At 41.2% G+C, this 20,831-nt stretch overlaps 1 protein-coding gene across 18 annotated transcripts in view; it reads left to right on the top strand.

Annotated features, from left to right (window-relative positions):
* Positions 1–20,831, top strand: part of RIMKLB (ribosomal modification protein rimK like family member B) — a 92,730-nt gene that overhangs the window by 10,745 nt on the left and 61,154 nt on the right. For 17 of the 18 annotated variants that reach the window (XM_031650281.1, XM_031650275.1, XM_031650278.1 and 14 more), the window contains one exon: positions 5,458–5,688. In XM_031650281.1, the coding sequence (XP_031506141.1) occupies positions 5,514–5,688 (175 nt within the window). In that variant the 5' untranslated portion in view covers positions 5,458–5,513. The remainder of the gene's footprint in view (positions 1–5,457; positions 5,689–20,831) is intronic. The other variant, XM_031650279.1, reaches the window with a different exon arrangement.

Below are 20,831 nucleotides of genomic sequence, written 5' to 3'. Positions count from 1 at the left end.
TTTTGGAAACTCTCAATATTTGTAATGTATTTTGAGATTTCGACTCTAAACATTGAACTTTTCCTTTGTTTATTAAGGAAATTTGATCCAGTAGGAAACAACACTAAGTTTTAGATCCCAGAATGTTGACCTGAAAAAACTTTTAAAGTAGAAAAATTATTCCTTGGGTTGATCTAATATGGGAACTAAAAGTTGGGAGAAACTAAGTGGTACTTTCTAAACTATTACCTTAGAAAAAATATAGGAAATCTTAAGCAGTGAAACAAATGTCTGTTTATTTTCTATTTCAGAAGATGAATGAAGCATTTTAAGATTCCCATTTGATTAGTTTTGCCTGAGTATTCCAAGATGCAGTGCTGATTTTTGTTGGTATGCTGATCCAGAAGTTTGTGTGGGAAAACTGTATCAAAAACAAATTCTCGTGGTAGAATTTCTCTTTATTTCAAAAAAAGTACTTTTTTCAGTAGTATTTATTTGGCGTCTGATATTTATACATTGTTTTTCTTAATATACTGGAGGGAATAAAGAGAGGATGGGATTGGTTGTCCTGAGCTTACATTCTAAGAGGGGAAATACTATACGGTACTCATCTATATGTGGACATTTGCAAGCGCTGCATTTATGTTTCACTACTGGAGAATATTTTCTTACAGCTACCTTATTGAGTAACCAAGTTTACTCCTTTAAACTACTAGGAAAAAAGTAACCATTTTATTTTATAGAGGACTCTACTGTCGTTTAAAATAGTGAATATTATCTGAATTTTAAGATTCTGGATCATTAGCAGGACTGTCATTGGTGTACTTTTGAGCTCCTGTGCTATTTAGATTTACTGGAATCCTTTTGACTTCTTGTCAGCATTTCTGTTTTTTTCTGTTTTTCTTTTTTCTTCTTGTCAGCAGATGGGAAAAATAGAAAAGTAGATGTTTTAAAATTCTGTTAAGAAGAGGAAACAGGTGTGCCCAAGGCTAGGTGCGAACCATTGAGGGGCAGAAGCAGGCAGGCACGCCTGGAGCCTCTACCTTTGGGATTGAAGTCTTCACCCAACATTTCTGGCATCTCAGATGTGAATCCAGTTGGAGCAACCCTAAGAAGGCAAGCAGCTGTTGCTGCAGCAGCCCTTGGGGAGGCCCCATCGCTTGGGCACGGAGGAAGGCTAGCCGCATGTCCTCTTGTGGGAATGGGAGTGTACCACTGGACAGGTTTCACTTTCCCTGGTTTCACTTTCTGTGGTTTCAGTTACGCCCTGACACAGTACAATAGGATATTTTGAGAGTGGGAGAGACACCGCATTCATGTAACTTTTATTGTAGTATATTGTTATAATTGTTCTATTTTATTATTGTTAATCTCTTACTGTACCTAACATACAAATTATAGATATGTATGTTAAGGAAAAAACATATATATGGTGCAGTCCTATCTGCAATTTCAGGCATCCACTGGGGGTCTTGGAATTATCCCCTGTGGATTTGGAGGGACTACTGTACGGGTAATCAGAGGTTTAATGTAGAAAGTGTGTTTTTTGTTTTGTTTTAAGATGGAGCTCTGTTTCTCAGGCTGGAGTACAGTGGCATGGTCTGGGCTCACTGCAACTTCTAGCGATTCTTCTGCCTCAGCCACCTGAGTAACTGGGATTACAAGCACGCACCACCACACCCGGCCTTTTTTTTTTTTTTTTTTGTATTTTTAGTAGAGATGGAGTCTTAATCATGTCAGCCAGGCTGGTCTTGAACTCCTGACCTCAAGTGATCTGCCCACCTCAGCCTCCCAAAATGAGCTACTGCTCCCCACCAGTTTCTTTCTTTTTTTTTGAGATGGAGTTTCGCTGTTGCCCAGCGATCTCCCTCACTACAACCTCCGCCTCCTGGGTTCAAGCGATTATCCTGCCTCAGCCTCCCAAGTAGCTGGGATTACAGGCACCTGCTAATGCCTGGCTAATTTTTGTAAATTTTGTAGTTTTAGTAGAGACGGGGTTTTGCCATATTGGCCAGGCTGGTCTCAAACTCCTGACCGCAAATGATCCGCCCACCTCAGCCTCCCAAAGTTCTGGGGTTACAGGCAGGAGCCATCATGCCTGGCCTAGAAAAACATGTTGACTGGAAGCTTTGTGGCTCTTCAGAGGGGAATATTATTATTTTCTGATTTCAGAATCATTGTAGCCCATGTAATTTCTGATACTGATGTGTCAGCAGCAGAACATTTCTCGTTCCCAATTGCTAGTGACTCTAACCTTCCATCCTGACTGCTATTGGGGCAGCAACTGCCCCACTCAGGTGAAAACCACTGTACAATGAAATTAATCATCAATTGGCAGGGCATGGTGGCTCACAGACGTAACCCCAGCACTTTGGGAGGCCAAAGTGGGAGGATTGGTTGAGGCCGGGAGTTTGAGATCAGTCTGGGTAACGTAGTGAAACCACATCTTTACCTAAAAAATAAAAAATTAGAGACTGGGCCTGTTGGCTCACACCTATAATTCCATCGCTTTGGGCAACACGACAAAACCCCCTATCTACTGAAAAGAGAAAAGTACAAAAATTAGCTGGGCATGGTGGTGGGCATCTGTAATCCCAGCTATTCTGGAGGCTGAGACAGGAGAATTGCTTGAACCCAGGAGACAGAAGCTCCAGTGAGCCAAGATTGCACCACTGCGCTCCAGCCTGGGTGGCACAGCGAGACTCCCTCTCAAGGAAAAAAAAAAAATTAGCCTAATGTGATTTGCTCGTGTCGTCTCAGCTGCTTGGGAGGCAGAGGAGACAGGTAGATCACTTAAGTCCAGGAGTTTGAGGTTGCAGTGAGCCGTGAGCTGTGATTGCACCACTACACTCCAGCCTGGGTGACTGAAACCCTGTCTCAGAAAAAAAAAAAAAAAAAATCTGCAAATGGGTGAGTTTCAAAAGCCAAGTGTCAGGCCAAGGCACGGACATAGCTTCACAGTGTTGGAAGTCAGTGACAGAGTCTTTCAATAACTACTGATTACAAACATTTTAAGGGCATTTTTACAATTCTTTCGTCAAGGGAAGCTGGGGATATTCTATCTACATCAGGTATTCTGGTGTGACTTTTTCTTTTGTGGAGCTTTGCTTTCTGAGTGAGACCTTCCCAAGTGGCCTGGAAGGCCCTGTGTGGCTATAACCTCTTCTTTTAATGAGCGTAGTATCTGTTCAGGTACAGCGTCTGGTCAGGGACACACTGTGGCCTTTCCTGTGATTGTCCACAGGGAAGAGACTGAAATGCAACCCATAAAAAAAAGTCCCATCAGGTTGAATTGACGGTGCAGGTTTGCACTGTACCTTTCCCATATGTGGTTAAAATGGAAATCTCTTTTCAAGAAAAGTTTCATAGGAGAAAAATTTATCAGAAACATTCTGTTTAAGGAGGAGAGAGGATAAGGTTTACTGCCTGTAATAATATGCATGGAATATTCTGCTGTAGGGAAGCCATAGTGTTTATATATTTTTCATTTTAATGAGCCTGGTCCTTATCTTCTTCTGTGTGTGTGTGTGTGTGTGTGTGTGTGTGTGTGTGACGGAATTTCGCTCTTGTTGCCCAGGCTAGAGTGCAATGATCACGCAACGGTTGCGTGATCTCGGCTCACTGCAACCTCCGCCTCCTGGGTTCAAGCAATTCTCCTGCCTCAGCCTCCCGAGTAGCTGGGATTATAGGTGCCTGCCACCAAGCCCAACTAATTTTTGTGAGTGTATATATATATATATATAAAAAAATTTTTTTTTTTTTAGGTAGAGATGGGGTTTCATCATGTTGACCAGGCTGGTCTCGAACTTCTGACCTCACTCAGGTGATCCGCCCAGCACTTTGGGAGGCTGAGGCGGGCAGATCACCTGAGGTCAGGAGTTCAAGACCAGCCTGGCCAACGTAGTGAAACCCCATCTCTACTAAAAAAAAAAAAATAAGAAATTAGCTGAGTGTGTTGGCTGGCACATGCTACTTGGGAGGCTGAGACAGGAGAATCACTTGAACCCGGGAAGCAGAGGTTCCAGCAAGTCGAGATCACACCATTGCCCTCTAGCCTGGGTGACAAAAGTGAAACTCCATCTCAAAGTAAATAAATAAGTAAAAATAAAAAGTTGTTAAATATTCAGAACTGCTAACCCTAGAGCATCCGATGTTAAGTTAGCATGGTTCCTTCCTAGTATGTGTGTAAGCTGAGTTACTACCATAATCCGGTTTAGATACCCTGCTTGTTTAACAGAGACTTAGGCCTTTGAGGCAGTGGATTGTGGGGTAGTAGGTTAGTTAAGAGAGAGGTAGGTGGTCAAGTGTGGCAGACATGGCATTTCAAGGTACTTGGGAATGTGTGCTGTTGGCTCTGGTGGTGCCCCTGCCCAGCAATGCTCTGCTTTCAAACCGTGTGCACTGTGGAACAGGCCCTTCTTGCTGGTACCTGGAGGATGGATCATGTCCAACTGCCACTATTCAGGAAGCTGCTGGTCTGTACAGCCTTTCCTTCCTGCAGTCTTTGCCGGGGACCTTTCCTTTTGTGTTAGGTGTGCCGTATTATCTGGAATAATACTTGAATGATACTTGACATTTTGTTTTTTTTGTAAACATTAAAAAAAATCTTTTTGTTGCTTGTTTTGAAACTTGTAACTTTTTTATTCTCAGGAAGATGATTTTTAATGTTGCATTGTTCATGATACAAACTCGAAGCAACACTATCTGGAAAAATGTCCTTTTTTGAATTTTGGTAAACAAGCTGCGTTTATTTTTTAAAATTCTATTTATAGAAAGAATAAAAACATTGAGTAAGAGCATGCTGTCCTCTGGCTGAAATAAATGAAATGTAGTAAAGGGACCTGGACATTTATTTTGGTTATTGAGAGCCCTTTTTGCTCATTCTCCAAGTATTTATTTTGACTAAAGCTACTGTGTAAATGACTTTGTCATTGAAGCTTACCTAGTAAGATAAGTGCTACTACCTGTTTTTTTTTCTACATACCTATAACAAAACCAAGGAAGAAAATTGAATATAAAGTTAACCACAGATACAAAAATATACTTAAGTGGGGTTTCTAGTGATGGGAAAGATGGAGATGTATTGATGATTGGAATTTCATTTCATATCAAGAACAGAATGTTGAGGGAGGAGATAAAACAAAAAGTCAGTGTTCAGATTAAAGTATATTTCTAGACAATATGTAATATTGGGAAGGGTATTTAAAGTTTCTGCTAAGTGACCAGCTATAGTTATTAAGTTGCAGTGCCAGTTTCACCAAGGAAAAATGGAGAAATCGTATTTCTGAAGAGGTGGTCAGTTTCCATATTACTAGTGTATAATTTTAGTTTGAATGAAGGGGAAACAAATAATATCTCTACACTTGTTTTTTCTTGTTTATATAATTAGTATATAATCTCAGCATTTATTTGTATGAAATCCAGAAATCAAGTAGATTTCTTGATTTACCTTTTATGTATATTTTCTCTTCCATCTAGGTAGACATTACATCCAAGAGGAAATAATCCAGGCAAGGAAGCACAAGCTAATCAAGATGTGTAGTTCTGTGGCTGCCAAGTTGTGGTTTTTGACAGATCGTCGCATCAGGGAAGACTATCCTCAAAAAGAGATTTTACGAGCGCTGAAGGCCAAATGTTGTGAGGAGGAACTGGACTTTAGGGCTGTGGTGATGGATGAGGTGGTGCTGACAATTGAGCAAGGAAACCTGGGTAGGTCTATACTAAGTAATCTTTTAGATTTTTACCTAGAATATGATGAATCTGCATGTTTTAGGAATAATTAGGACAGAGGAATTCGTAGCCTTGTCATTACTAAGTGTTTTTTAATTATAAGGTCTAATATATTTTATGGAAGTAATATAAACAATATTTATTAACTTTATTAGGAAACAGTTGTGAGGGAAATTAAAGATGACCTTCAAAACAGATAAACAATAAAACAAAGTAGGCACATGCCTGTAGTTCCAGAGGCTAAGGTGGGAGGATCACTTGAACCCACAAGTTCAAGTCCAGCCTGGGCAACATTGAAGACACAGTCTCTGAAAAATAAAAGTAAAAATGATTCTCAAGTTCCTTTCACTTTTACTGTCTTCTAGTTTTAAAATACTTTGTTTATAAGGTGCTCCTAAGGAAATTTGTATCTTTGGAGGTTCTTTCATTAATACTTGATTAATAAATCCATGTGATTCCTTTTTATAAAACACTTTATACATGTAATATAAACTAATATGGTTTTTCTTACAGGTGAGTGTCTTAATGATTTAACTCAATTGGTGATAAATATTTCTAGTATTTTTAGTATTTCGTATTTGTTTTATTACTATAGGGGAAGATATCCTGGAAAAGTATAGAAATTCTTTAGTACTGATTTTCAGGAAACTCTTAAATTTTTGCTTTTGAAAGTTTTATGGCTTACTGTAGCTAAATTGGTAGTTTCTGTCAGGGAGCGTTATATGGTGTCATATAAATGGACTTTTTGACTGACTTTCAGAAAATACTTCATAATTTAACGATAGTATAAATACATTTTAGATCACTTTCTTCTTTTGTGACTAGAATTACACTGAAGCCCCATGATTTAATTTCCTAATCAATGAAATGGAGAAAGACAGTTATTGTGAGAATTAAGGCTATGCAAAGTACAATAAAATCTTACCTTTATCTGCCCTGGTAGGATAATTTCATTCATAGGCTAACAGATCTAGAATCTTGTCTAAATTAAAAATGTTACCATCGGTTGAGTATCACACTAAGTATAATCTGTTAGCAAACATCACTTTTATTTTCAATCCTCTTGTAACATTTATTTCATCCACAGTACTTTTGATCAGTTATTGTTGCCAAAAATGTTTCTTTGTTGTTTCGCTCAAGTGGATAAGTACTCTTGTTTTTTTTTTTTTTTTTTTTTTTTTGAGACGGGGTCTTACTTTGTCACCCAGGCTGGAGTGCAATGGCGTGATCTCAGCTCACTGCAACCTCTGCCTCCCAGGTTCAAGCAAATTCTCCTGCCTCAGCCTTCTGAGTAGCTGGGATTGCAGATGTGTACCACCACGCCTGACTAATTTTTGTATTTTTAGTAGAGACCGGTTTCACCTTGTTGGCCAGGCTGGTCTCGAACTCTGAACTCAAGTGATCCACCTGCCTCGGCCTCCAAAAGTGCTGAGATTACCGGCGTGAGGCACCATGCCCACCTACTCTTGTTCTCTTGAATGTACTGCCTTTATCAGGATGATGCTCACTATTTTATTTTCAGTGTAATTCTCTTTTCAGTATATATTGCCTGGGTCCAATACCTAGTTATTTATATTCAGGAAATCTGGGATGAGAGTCTATTCCATTATTTCATTAAGTTTTTTTTTTTTGAAACGGAGTCTCGCTCTGTCACCCAGACTGGAGTGCAGTGGCCGGATCTCAGCTCACTGCAAGCTCCGCCTCCCGGGTTTACGCCATTCTCCTGCCTCAGCCTCCCGAGTAGCTGGGACTACAGGCGCCCGCCACCTCGCCCGGTTAGTTTTTTGTATTTTTTTAGTAGAGACGGGGTTTCACCGTGTTAGCCAGGATGGTCTCGATCTCCTGACCTCGTGATCCGCCCATCTCGGCCTCCCAAAGTGCTGGAATTACAGGCTTAAGCCACCGCGCCCGGCCTTCATTAAGTATTATTTCAGCATTTACTATGTGCTGGGTAGTGGTATGGTATACAAAATAAAATATAGTCTCCTCATGTATTCTAAAGGATAAGGTCAATATTAGTCAAACAATCACACAAATAAATGTAAAGTTATAACTTTGGTAACATATGAATGAAAAGTATGAATGTCACTTTGCACCCCTCTTACATCTGTGACCAAGATCCTTGATCAAATCAAGGTAAATCTCTAAAACTCAATATTTGTGACATACTTGTTCAACTTACACAGGTTTTTCAGTATAAGTGTATGTAGTTATTATTGAAATTGGAGTCAGAAACTCAGACACTTTATTGTATTGAGAGCCATGTTCTTGAAGTCTGCATGAGAAGAGACATGCCAGTGTAAAACGTTAGTTCACTCAACACCGCTCCTACAAGACTTCTGGTGGTTGGAAAACCAAAGGCTACAGCCATAGATCCTTATGAAATCTAGTGGCTACTAAGTAATAACACAAAACGTGGGAGGTAGAAATGGGCATCTCTATTTTTTAAAAGTGTGTAGGTTGAAAAGGTTCTGGGGTTGAAAACCATTGCTCTTGATATTTTTCCCAGTTACCTAGTGAACATTTTCACTTTATTCTCAGGTGGCATTTCTGTGTCATTCTATCACAGTGGAACTTACTTTTTTCCATCAAAACTATCTTGTTATTTCAGCTTCTCTGTCTGTGTTTGTAATATCACCTTTCTCCCGTTGACCTAGTCTTACCGTTAACATGTCTTTTTTTTTTTTTAATCCTCAAGAGCCAGTATGCTACAAAATTTTGTTGCTTTTTCCTTCTAAGCCATAAATGTTCTATCTTCTCACTATCCTGGGTCAGGCTATCATAGCTTCAATTTTTTTTTTTTAAAGACTAAAAGTGAAGTTTTAATTAATAGGTAAAAGAAAGAGAAAGGAGATCAGCTCTTCTGTGAGAGAGAGGGGCACCTGAGTAGGGCTTCCCATGGCTTCAAATTTTAATGACTTTAGTTAGCCCTCTAGCTTTTTCTTTCTTTCTTTCTTTCTTTTTTTTTTTTTTGAGATGGGGTCTCGCTCTGTCACCCAGGTTGGAGTACAGTGGTGTGATCTTGGCTCACTGCAGCCTCAACTTCCCAGGCTCAAGCAATCTTCCCACCTCAGTAGCTCTTTCTTTTTCAAAACTGTCTTTTCCTCTCTAGCATTTTTACATCTTCATTAAACACAACTTTTATCATCCTAATATTCTTTTAAAAATCTTCAGAAACTTACTTTTCCCCTGTAGTGTTAAATCTAATTTAAAAATTTTTGATACTTTTTGTTGATGCACCTCCTATATATTCAGGCATTTCTAGAAGGATTTTTTCGTTGTTGTTGTTTTTAACATTTTTCATGTATTATTTAACTCTCATATCTTACGAGGGAGGTGATATTACCATTATGCAGATGAGGAAACAGGCTCTTTCACAGAATTAAGTGGAGAGACTTAAACAAATTGGGATAAGGGAAATGTTCTAAAACTGTGGCTATTTTGCATGATACAGTGAAAATACTAAAAACCACATTTCTATACTTTAAATGGATGAATTTTACAATATGTGAATTATATGTCAAGAAAGCTGTTTAAAAAATGTTATACACATCATTTACACATTACACGTCATTTATACGTTATCTGTGCAGTGTTTTCACAGTCAAAGACTATAGTTATAAATGAGTAGAAGACATAGAAGTTCTTTTGCTTTTCCTTTTTTTTCCTCCTCATTGCCTCTCCCTTTGTGTCAGTGTATGTAAAACTGCTCTCTTGAACTTCTCTTACAAATCTGTTCTAGCTCCAATATTAGTCTTTTCTATTAACGGTATCCTCTTCCTAGCCTAAGCTTGAAGAAATCATAGAGTCAGCTTTCTTCTTCATTCTCCCTTACTTCCAGATATAATGTTGTAAAAGACTTGTCTGTTTTGTTTATAATGTATCTGACATAATGTCTGTTCTTACTACTGCTAATGAAATCAAAGTTGCCTGAACTATTATAGTAACCTCTGAATTTGTTTCCACTTTAAACTCATCTTCTAATGTACTGTAGTCAAATTAATCTTTCAGAATTACAGTGCTAGTTATATTTGCCTTTCCCAAATCCGGTTTATCGTTTTATTGCCTAATCCTCCAAGTTTTGTTGTTGTTGTTGAGTATCTTCATCGGTTAAAAACTTTTGAAACATTCACCCCAATATATGCCTATTTTAAAATAGTGAATATTGTACTATGCTATTGCCTGTTGTAGGACTGTCCTTGGGCTAGCAGAATTGTATTTTCCCTGTTCATCTCTTTTACTGACAGTGTGGCCTTGGATTTTCAGCCTCTGTGCCTCAAATTAAAACCATCCCCCGGCAGCAAGTGTGCTGATTTTTCACAACTATCCCACTGTGGTCAAACTGTGCCAGCTAATCTGGTTGCATTTCCACCTCTGTGGAAACGGAATCAGACCTAGGTAAAAAAAGGCCATAGATTTCCATTGTTCATACCCAGAGTTCTAGCAGGTTTTTGTTGTTGTTGTTTTAAATGTGTCTCAATTTGTCTGTCTTTGGTTAGTTACCAGAGCTCTGAAATAGAATTGATAAAAATATTTCCAGTTTTGTACTTGTTCTTTGGGGTGAAGGTTTGTTGACCTCTTTTTAAAAATATAGCTTCGGCCGGGCACAGTGGCTCACTCGTGTAATCCCAGTGGCTCACGCCTGTAATCCCAGCATTTTGGGAGGCCGACGCTGGCAGATCACAAGGTCAGGAGATTGAGGCCATTCCTGGCCAACATGGTGAAATCTATCTCTACCAAAAATACAAAAATTAGCTGGGCCTGGTGGCGTGTGCCTGTAGTCCCAGCTACTCCGGAAGCTGAGTCAGGATAATCGATTGAACCCGGGAGGTGGAGGTTGCAGTGAGCCGACATAGCACCATTACACTCCAGTCTGGCAACAAAACGAGACTCTGTCTCAAAAAAATACACACACACACACACACACACACACACACAGATATTTTTAGTAGAGACAGGGTTTTGCCATGTTGGCCAGGCTGGTCTCAAACTCCTGACCTCAGATGATCCATCTGCCTTGGCCTCTCAAGTGCTGGGATTACAGGTGTGAGCCACCACGCCCGGCCTATGAATGTTCTTAATGGCATCTAGAATGATGAATGTCTTTCAGAAGTTTTTCAGCTTACTTGCCAAGATCCTTTAGAGGAATCACTGTGGCAGCTATAGCCTTATGAAATGTATTTCTTAAATTATAACATTTGAAAGTAGAAAGTACTCCTCTTTGTCAGCTGTCTCAGCAAGTTAAAAAAAAAATTACTCCTTGATCCATGGGCTGCAGAATCCATGTTGTGTTAACAACTATGAAAACAATGTTAATCTTTTTGTACATCTTCATCAGAGCGCTTTCGTGACCAGGGGCATCATCAGTGAGTAGTCATATTTTGAAAGGAACCTTTTTTTTCTGAGTAGCAGGTCTAAAGATATTTAGTAAACCATACTGCAAACAGATGTGCTCTCATTCAGGTTTTGCTGTTCCACTTAGCATAGGCAGAGTCCATGTAGCATAACTTTTAAGAACCCTAGAATTTTTGGAATGCTAAATGAGCATTGGTTTCAACTTAAAGTCACCAGCTGCCTTAGCCCCTAACAACAGAATTAGCCTGTCCCTTGAAACTTTAAAGCCAGTTATGGACTTCTCTGTAGCTGCTATCAAAGTCCTAGAGGGCATCTTCTTCCAACAAAAGGCTGTTTTGTCTACATTGAAAATCTGGTGTTTAGTGCAGCCACCTTCATCAATTATCTTAGCTAGATCTCTGGATAACTTGCTGAAGCTTTCACATAAGCACCTGCTGCTTTACCTTGCACTTTGCACTGTTACGGAGATGGCTTCTTTTCCTAAAACCCATGAACCAACCTCTGTTAGATTCAAACTTTTCTTCACCTCCCTCAGCCTTCACAGAATTGGAGAGAGTTAGGGTCTTATTCTAGATAAGGCTTTGGCTTAAGGGAATGTTGTGGCTGGTTGGATCTTTTATCCAGACCACTAAAAGTTTCTCCATATCACCAATAAGGTTACTTTGCTTTCTTATCATTCATGTGTTCACTGGAGTAGCACTTTTAATTTCCTTCAAGAACTTTTCCTTTGCATATACAACTTGTCTAACTTTGGCACAAGAGGCCTAGTTTCTGGCCTGTCTCACCTTTCAAAATACCTTCTTCACTAAGCTTAATCTTTCAATTTAAGTGAGAGATGTGTGACTATTTTGCCCTTGAACACTTAGAGCCACTGTAGGGTTATTAACTGGCCTAATTTCAATATTGTTGTCACAGGGAATAAGGAGGCCCAAGGAGAGGGAGAGAGATAGGGAAGCCAGTTGGTGGAGCAGTCAGAACATACACATTTATTCAGCACCATCTATGTGGTCGCAGTTAGTGTCGCCCATTTATAATAGTAACATCAAAGATCACTATAACATAATTAAAATGGAAGTTCGAAATATTGTGAAAATTATCAAAATGTGACACAAAGACACAAAGTGAGCACATGCTGTTGCAAAAATGACACTGATTGATTTGCTTGACACAGGGTTGCCACAAATCTTCATTTGTAAAAAACACAATACCTGCAAAAGGCAGTAAGTTGAAGCACAATAAAATGAGGCATGCTTGTATATTTAATCTAATTGGAGTTTGCTGGGCCTCATGGATCTAGATGTTTATTTCTCTCTAGATTAGGGAACTTAAAAAAAAACTGTTGTCTCTTTGTCTTCCTCTTTTCCTTCTGGAATATCCATAATGCGTATTATGGTTCACCTGACACTGGCCTATAATTCTCATAGGCTTTCTTTGGTTCCCCCCCCACCCGCCCCCCCGCTTTTTTTTTTGAGACAGAGTCTCTCTCTGTCTTTCATACTGGAGTACTGTGGTGCAGTCCTGGCTCACTGCAACCTCTTGCCTCCTGGGCTCAAGCAATCTTTCTACCTCAGCCTGCCAAGTAGCTAGGACGACAGGCACGCACCACCGTGCCTGGCTAAGTTTTATTTTGCTTTGTTTTGTTTTGTTTTGTTTTGTTTTTGTGGAGTTGGGGTTTTGCCATGTTGCCCTGGCTGGGCTTAAGCAATCTGCCTACCTCAGCCAGAATGCTAGGTTTGTAAAAGCGTGAGCCACTACACCTGGCCATTCTTCAATCTTTTTCATTCTTTTTTGTTTCTGTTTCACTGACGTGGTAATTTCAGTTGATCAGTTTTCAAGTTTGCTTCCTAGGGAAGATTTTCAATTCAGTCATTTGTTTTCTCTAGCTGTAAAGTTCGTTTGATTTTTTAAGAAATGATTCTCTTTGTTGAACGTCTCATTTGGTTCATTTATTTTTTTCTTCCTGATCTTGTTTATTTGTGTATTTGTATTCTCTTATAGCTCACTGAATTTTTTTAATAAGATTATTTTTAATTCTTCATCAAGTACTTGGTAGATCTCCATTTCTTTAGGATCATTTACTTTTGCAGTATGTTGTTATTTGATGGTGTCCTTTTTTCTGATTTTTTTCCCCCGATCCTGAGGCCAAGTGTTGGTGTTTGTGTATTTGTTGATGTGCACACTTATTCCAGTCCAGTGGCTTTAGCAGAGAAAGCTTTCCAGTAGTCAGCTCATGCAGAGATTTCTGTATGGTGTGGTCTCTGAGTGGTTTGGACTGCAGCACTGGGCCTGGAGTCTAGCTTCATAAGTGCTTCACTCAGACCCTGAGCCTGAGTCTGCAGGTACGGGCCAGGTGTTGGGAGAGGCTTGGTACCTGTGTCTGCAGGTGCTGACCTGACACTGGGATAGGGCTGGAGGTTAGATCTGCAGGTCCTGGCCTAGAAACTAAGTCCTCAGTTACCAGCCTGGGGTATGGTGCTGTGGGGGACTGCCTGTCACTGGGTTTTACTGATATAGAGCTGGTGTTGGGATCTAAGGCACATCTGTTACTTGCCTCATTCTCCTGCTTAGGGTTAGTGGAGGGGAGATGTAGGTAATGTGACACCATCCTTCTTACCCTCTTTAATGCATTTGTCTTATTTCTGTGCTACACCCAGGTACTATAATTTCTCAGTTGATTCTTTAGCTCTGATAAATGTATTTTTGTTCCCTGGTAGTTGTTTAAACTGTTGTTTCTGTGAGATGACAAGCACTGGACCATCTTATTTCACCAGCTTGCTAACATCCAGAATATTACTTGTTACACAGACGTCAGACATCCCAGGTCCCGATGGAGGCAGGCTTCTTATTGAGGTGAAGACTTTTCTGAAAACCCCATATGCAGACTGTCTGCTAGTTACAATTTTCTCCCCTCGGAGAGCAAAGGATGTTCTACTTTCTTTTTTTTTTTTTTTTTTTTTTTTTTTTGAGCTGGAGTCTTGCTCTGTCGCCCAGGCTGGAGTGCAGTGGTGCGATCTCGGCTCACTGCAACCTCCACCTCCCGGGTTCCAGCAGTTCTCCTGACTCAGCCTCCTGGGTAGCTGGGATTACAGGTGCATGCCACCACGCCTGGCTAATTTTTGTGTTTTTAGTAGAGACGAGGTTTTGCCATGGTGGCCAGGCTAGTCTCACCTGAGGTCAGGATGCTGTACTTTGAAGTCATCCTAGAGTTGCATCTGCCCAAAGTCTGCAGCTAGCCTCTTTGCATATGTTCTGAGCCTGCGGGGCACCCGAGCCCTGGCAGAGGCCACAAGGGGGCAGGTGGGAGCCAAGGGGAGCCCTGCTGTAGAGTGGCTGCTGGGTAGGGCTTTAGCGCCATATAAAGCTGGTTTAAACATCTCTGTGTAGGTATGTGTGAGCATAAATTTTCAACTCCTTTTGGTACACACCAAGTAGCACAGTTTTCCTGGACCATATGGTAAGAGTATGTTTACTTTTGTAAGAAACTGCCACACTGTCTTCCAAGGTGGTTGTACTGTTTTGGTTCGTTTGTTTTTTGAGACAGGGTCTCACTGTGTCACCCAGGTTGGAGTGCAGTGGTGTGATCTTGGCTCACTGCAACCTCCGCTTCCCAGGTTCAAGCAAGTCTCCTGTCTCAGCCTCCCGAGTAGCTGGGACTACAGGCATGTGCCATCTTGCCCAGCTAATTTTTATATTTTTAGTAGACAGGATTTCATCATGTTGGCCTGGTTGGTATTGAACTCTTGACCTCAAGTGATCTGCCTGCCTGAGCATCCCATAGTGCTGGGATAACGGGGCGTGAGCCACTGCGCCCGGCCCAGGTTTTACTGTTTTGCATTCCCACCAGCAATGAATGAGAGTTCCTGTTGTTCCACATCCTCTCCGTTGTTTCATGTTGTCAGTGTTCTGGATTTTGGCCAGTAAGATGTAATGGTATCTCTCACTGTTAAAATTTGCAGTTCCCTGAAGACATGACATAAAGCACTTTTTTGTATACTTGTTTGCCATCTGTATATCTTCTTTGGTATGGTGTCCAGGTCTTCTGCTCATTTTTAAATTGGATGGTTTATTTTCTTGTTGTTGAATTCTAAGAGCCCTTTGTATGTTTTACATAACAATCTTTTGTCAGTTATGTTATTTGCACATATTTCCTCCCAGACTATAGCTTGTCTGAAAATAATACAGCTATTTTTCTACACTTTCTTTTGGTTAGTACTAGCATGGTATATCTTTATCCATTTGCTTTTTTATTTTTAATTTTTAAACTTTTAATTCTTTTATTTTTTACCTACAGGAGTTTACTGGGCCATTTTATGCTTTTTTTCATTTTATTTACTGTTAAAATACAGGTTTTTCTATATTTACAATAAATTTTCTTATAGATGACACGTAGTTGGTTCTTGTTTTTTGATCCACTCTGATAATCTCTGTATTTTAATTGGAATATTTATTGACATTTACAGTGCTGTTGATATGGTTGAATTAACATATCGTGTTTGTTACTGTTTTCTCTTTGTTGCCCTTGTTTTTCTTATTTTTGTCTTCCATTATTTTTTTTGCCTTTTGTCATTTTAATTGAGTGTTTTAATTCTGTTTTCCCTCCTTTCTTAGCATTTCATTTATGTAGCTTTTTAAAGTGGTTACCCTAGGTTTGCAATATACATTTACAACTAATCTAAGTCCACTTTTAAATACCCTCCTCATGGGTAGTGCAAAATATTGCTAATTCCTCCCACCAGTCCCAGAGATCATTGCTGTTATTCATTTCCTTTAAGTGTTAAATGTAACTGTATGTGTGTGCCTGCATGCACACGCACACACACACAGTGATTATACATGCAGTCAAATAAAGTTGGCACTTTGGGTTTTGTTGTTGTTGTTTTTGAGAGACAGAGTCTCGTTCTGTTGCCCAGGCTGGAGTGCAGTGACACGATCTTGGCTCACCGCAACCTCTGCCTCCCAGGTTTATGCAATTCTCCTGCCTCAGCTTCCCAAGTAGCTGGGACTACAGGCATGTGCCACCACACCCAGCTAATTTTTGTATTTTTTTAGTAGAGACAGTGTTTCACTATATGTAGATCAGGCTGATCTTGAACTCAACCTCAGGTGATCCGCCTGCCTCGGCCTCCCAGAGTGCTGGGATTACAGGTGTGAGCCACCTCACCCAGCCAAAGTTGGCAGTTTGTATCCATGGGTTTTGCATCTGTGAATTTCACATTCACAGATTCAACCAAATGCAGATCAAAAATCTAGTATTTTTGGCCGGACATATTGGCTCATGCCAGCACTTTGGCAGGCTGAGGCGGGCAGATCACTTGAGATCAGGAGTTCAAGACCAGCTGGCCAACATAGTGAAACCCTGTCTCTACTAAAAATATAAAAATTAGCCAGGCATAGTGGCGGGCGCCTGTAGTCCCAGCTACTCAGGAGACTGAGGCAGGAGAACTACTTGAACCGCAGGGGTGGAGGTTGCAGTGAGCCAAAACCATGCCACTGCATTCCAGTCTGGGCAACAGAGTGAGACATTGTCTCAAAAAAAAAAAAAAAAAATCTAGTATTTGTGAACACATGATGAAATATATTTGTCTATCAATACATGCATACATTCGTGGAATGCAAAACCCACAGTTAGGGCCAACTCTCAGTATCCATGGTTTCTGCATTGCCAACTAGGGGAACTTGAGCTGCTTGTGTGCATTTTGGTATCCGTGGGGGATCCTGGAACTAGTTCTTTCTTAGAATTCCCATATCCTTATATTATCCATCAGTTTTTGTTTGTTGTCTACTATTTTGTGGAAGTCCTTAGCCTATGAATCACAGTCTTTTAAAATCCTACCACTCCGCTACATCTGTCTCTGGTTAGTTTAGTTTTTGACTCTGGTTTAGTTTCTTCAGACTGTGTTTTTGCCTTTTCAGATAACTTGTATTTTGTGGTTGAAAGGTGGGAATTGTGTAAAAGAAACTGGAGTAAATACGCCTTTAGTGGTATAGTGGGAATGTTGGGGGAGGTGAAGTATCCTATGATTAGGTCTCTGCCTTTTGGTGAGCCTCTGCTACTGGACTACAAACATAACTAGTGTATGCCAATTATTTTTGTTTCCCTTTAGGTGGAACATAATGTCCAGAGGGGGCTGGAGTTTTGTATTTTTCTCCCCCTAGGTAGGTTAGATTCTAATAAAATCCCAGCAAGTTAGTAGCTTAGTCTTCTAAGCTTACCAGAAACTGGAAGTCCTACTTAGGCTTTTTTAATTTTTTGAGACGGAGTCTCACTGTGTTTCCCAGGTTAGAGTGCAGTGGCATGATTTTGGCTCACTGCAACCTCCACATCCCAGGCTCAAGCAGTTTCCCACCTCAGTCTCCCTAGTAGTGTGCCACCATGCTCTGCTAATTGTGTGTGCGTGTGTGTGTGTGTGTGTATGTTTGTTTTTTAAGAGATGGAGTTTGCCATTTTGCCCAGGCTGGTCTTGAACTTTTAGGCTCAAATGTTCCACTTGCCTCTGAAGCAGAATATTTCCCTGACCACTTCGCAGATGGGAACTGGAGTGCCTGGGCTCCAGCACGGGTGAACTCCACTCACTGCTCCACCCCTCATGGGAGGGGGAGCACAGGTAAGTGGGTGCAGGAGTCAGGGCAAGTGCTTTTGGGTGCCAGCAAGAGCAAACTTATACTGGCCCCACCGCAGTGTGTAGGGGAGGGTACCACAACCTCTGAAGCCCCAAAGGAAGTGTTACAGTGCCCTTTTAGCTTTGCCATCCACAGATGACTTAAGTGTTAACAGGTCACTGGAGGGTCAGCGTGACAGCCTTTTGCACCCACGCTTGTGGCACCCAGGGTCTTGTCCGGTGTCCAGGAGCAATGAGGTCGCATAAATGAATCGAAGGTGGTAAATGTGGGGTATTTTGTTGCAGATGAAAGTGGCTCTCAGCGGGAAGCTGAGAGGGGATGGAGCGGGAAGGTAATCTTCCCCTGTAGTCCAGCTGTCCCTTTGAAGTCAGGCTGCTTCTCTCTAATGTCTAACCGTAGTCTCCGATGTCCAGCTGCTTCTCTTTATGCTGGCTGAGCCTGGGGTTTTTATGGACACAAGATGGAGGGTGGGGAGGGGCAGGCCATGGGTGGTTTTGGAAAAGGCAGCAGTCGAGCAGGAAAACAGGGATGTAAATTCTTACTTTGGGCCATGGTACCAGGCTTTTTTTGGCTTGAGGGTCGGGCCCTCACCAGAGACCTGCCCTCTTTTGCCCAGAATTTCCCTGGCTCCTGTCGCTATGACCTCAGCCTCCCAAAGTACTAGAATTACAGGCATAAGCCACCATGCCTGTCCATTTTATGTGTTTGCTACATTTTGTTTATCCATTTTGCATTCCCATCAAGAGTGTACAAGCGTTTGAATTTTCCACATCTTTGTCAACTTATGTTTTATAATAGCCATCCTAATGGGTAGAAGTGTTATCCTATTGTGGTTTTGATTTGTGTTTCCCTAGTGATTAGTGATTTTTAGCATCTTTTCATGGACCTATTGGCTATTTGTATATCTTTGGAGAAATATGTGTATTCAAGTCCTTGGGATAATACTGACACAAGAGTTTAAGAAATTGTCAGGCCTTTTCTGAGCATGTGTTTTGACTGGCCTTGGCTGCTTTTGTTCTTTGTGTGTGTGTGTTACTGGGTCTCTCACTCTGTCACCCAGGCTGGAGTACAGTGTTGCAGGCATGCATCACCACATCTGGCTAATTATTTTATTTTGTTTTTTAGTAGAGACAGGTCTTGCTGTCTTGCCCAAGCTGCTTTTGAATTCCTGAGCTTAGGCAGTCCTCTTGCCTCAACCTCCCAAAGTGCTGGGATTACAGGCATGAGCCACAGTGCCCAGCCACCTTGGCTGCTTTTAGATGTCTTAATTTCCCAAATAGTCTCATTCTAGCTTGGTCTCAGGGCCTGAGATGGTCCGTTACATGTCTCCAGCTATAACAGCTTGCCCCAGGCATTTGCTGGACTGTAGCTGGCTTGCAACTTTTCCAACCTGAGAACCTAGTTAAGTGAAACAGAGACTAGCCCTTAAACAGATCCGAGTATTGCTAATGAGATCTGCCCTACACCCTCCCATTTGAGGTAGGGAATTGGGCTGCCTAAAGTCTTCTAGATCAAGACAACTCTGCATTGTGGAAAGGGTAGGGCAAGGGTGAATAAAATACCATCTTTTCTACCATTTTCAATGCAGCTCTTTCTTTTTTTAAATTTTCTTGGAGACGGGGTCTTGCTCTATCGCCCAGGCTGGAGTGTAGTGGCGTGATCTCGGCCCACTGCAACCTCCTCCTCCCAGGTTCCAGAGATTCTCCTGTCTCAGCCTCCTAAGTAGCTGGGATTACAGGCATGTGCCTTCACGCCTGGCTAATTTTTATATTTTTAGTAGAGACGGGGTTTCACCACGTTGGCCAGGCTGGTCTCGAACTCCTGACCTCAGGTGATCCACCCACCTCGTCCTCCCAAAGTGCTGGGATTACAGGCATGAGCCACTGTGCTGGGCCTCCTTTCACTGTTTTTCAGAGGTTCTGTAAGATTATTTTAGCCAGTTCCTTTTTTTTGTTTGTTTGTTTTTTAATGTTAGGCAAGGAGGGGATGATGAGGGCTTGGAATTTCCTATTCCACCACTTTGCTGACATCCTTTAGTGGTTCTTTAAGCTCTGGTCAGCAATTGGTAATCTTTGCTGTGTGTCTGGAAATGTCTTTTTATTTGCTTTATTCTTCAGTGACAGTTTAGTTGGGTTTAAAACTGTGGAGAGTCAGTTACTTTGTACTCCAGTATTTTGAAGATGTTGTTTTTATTTCGGCATCTGATATATGTAGAATAGTCCTGTCATTTATAGTTAATCTGATATTCCTCTTGGATACCTGTGGATTTTTTTTTTTTGCTTTTGCAGTATCTCAAGTGAGGATATATGTTTTTTTATCCTTTTGAGGATTTGAACATACTTATTTTAAAGTCATTTTAGATTGCTTTATCATGTTTGTTTCATCAGGATAGAATTCATCTCTTGATTTCTAAGTTTATTGCCTGTTTTTCTTACTTTTTTCATGTGCCTTAACATTTTACTTTGCAGGCTTAGAGTGTGAAGTACTCTCCTTCCTCTTCCCCTGCCCAAGTTTGTTTCTTGCCGGCTAGTAACTTTGGTTGCTTCTGCTTGGTGTCTTGAGTCTCTTGAACTAGAACTAGAACTTTTTTTTTTTTTTTTTGAGACGGAGTCTCACTCTGTCGCCCAGGCTGGACTGCAGTGTCTGGATCTCAGCTCACTGCAAGCTCCGCCTCCCGGGTTTACACCATTCTCCTGCCTCAGCCTCCCGAGCAGCTGGGACTACAGGCGCCTGCCATCTCGCCCGGCTAGTTTTTTGTATTTCTTAATAGAGACGGGGTTTCACCGTGTTAGCCAGGATGGTCTCGATCTCCTGACCTCGTGATCCGCCCGTCTCGGCCTGTCAAAGTGCTGGGATTACAGGCTTGAGCCACCGCGCCCGGCCTGTATTTTTTTTTTTAGTAGAGACGGGGTTTCACCGGGTTAGCCAGGCTGGTCTCGATCTTCTGACCTCGTGATCCGCCCACCTTGGCCTCCCAAAGTGCTGGGATTACAGGCTTGAGCCACTGCGCCCGGCCAGAACTAGAACTTTTATTGTGGACTGGAGTTTGAGACCCTGTTGGTATTGGAGATTTTTGTAGATTTAATGACCAGATCAACACATAAATGGGCACAGGTCTGTATAATGTGAGGCTGTTTTCTCTTGCC

This window comes from Papio anubis, chromosome 9 (genome assembly GCF_008728515.1).
Source record: "Papio anubis isolate 15944 chromosome 9, Panubis1.0, whole genome shotgun sequence".
Classification (NCBI taxonomy): domain Eukaryota; kingdom Metazoa; phylum Chordata; class Mammalia; order Primates; family Cercopithecidae; genus Papio; species Papio anubis.
The sequence above is the reverse complement of the archived record's forward strand: the minus strand, read 5'-3'. Positions and strand labels throughout refer to the sequence as shown.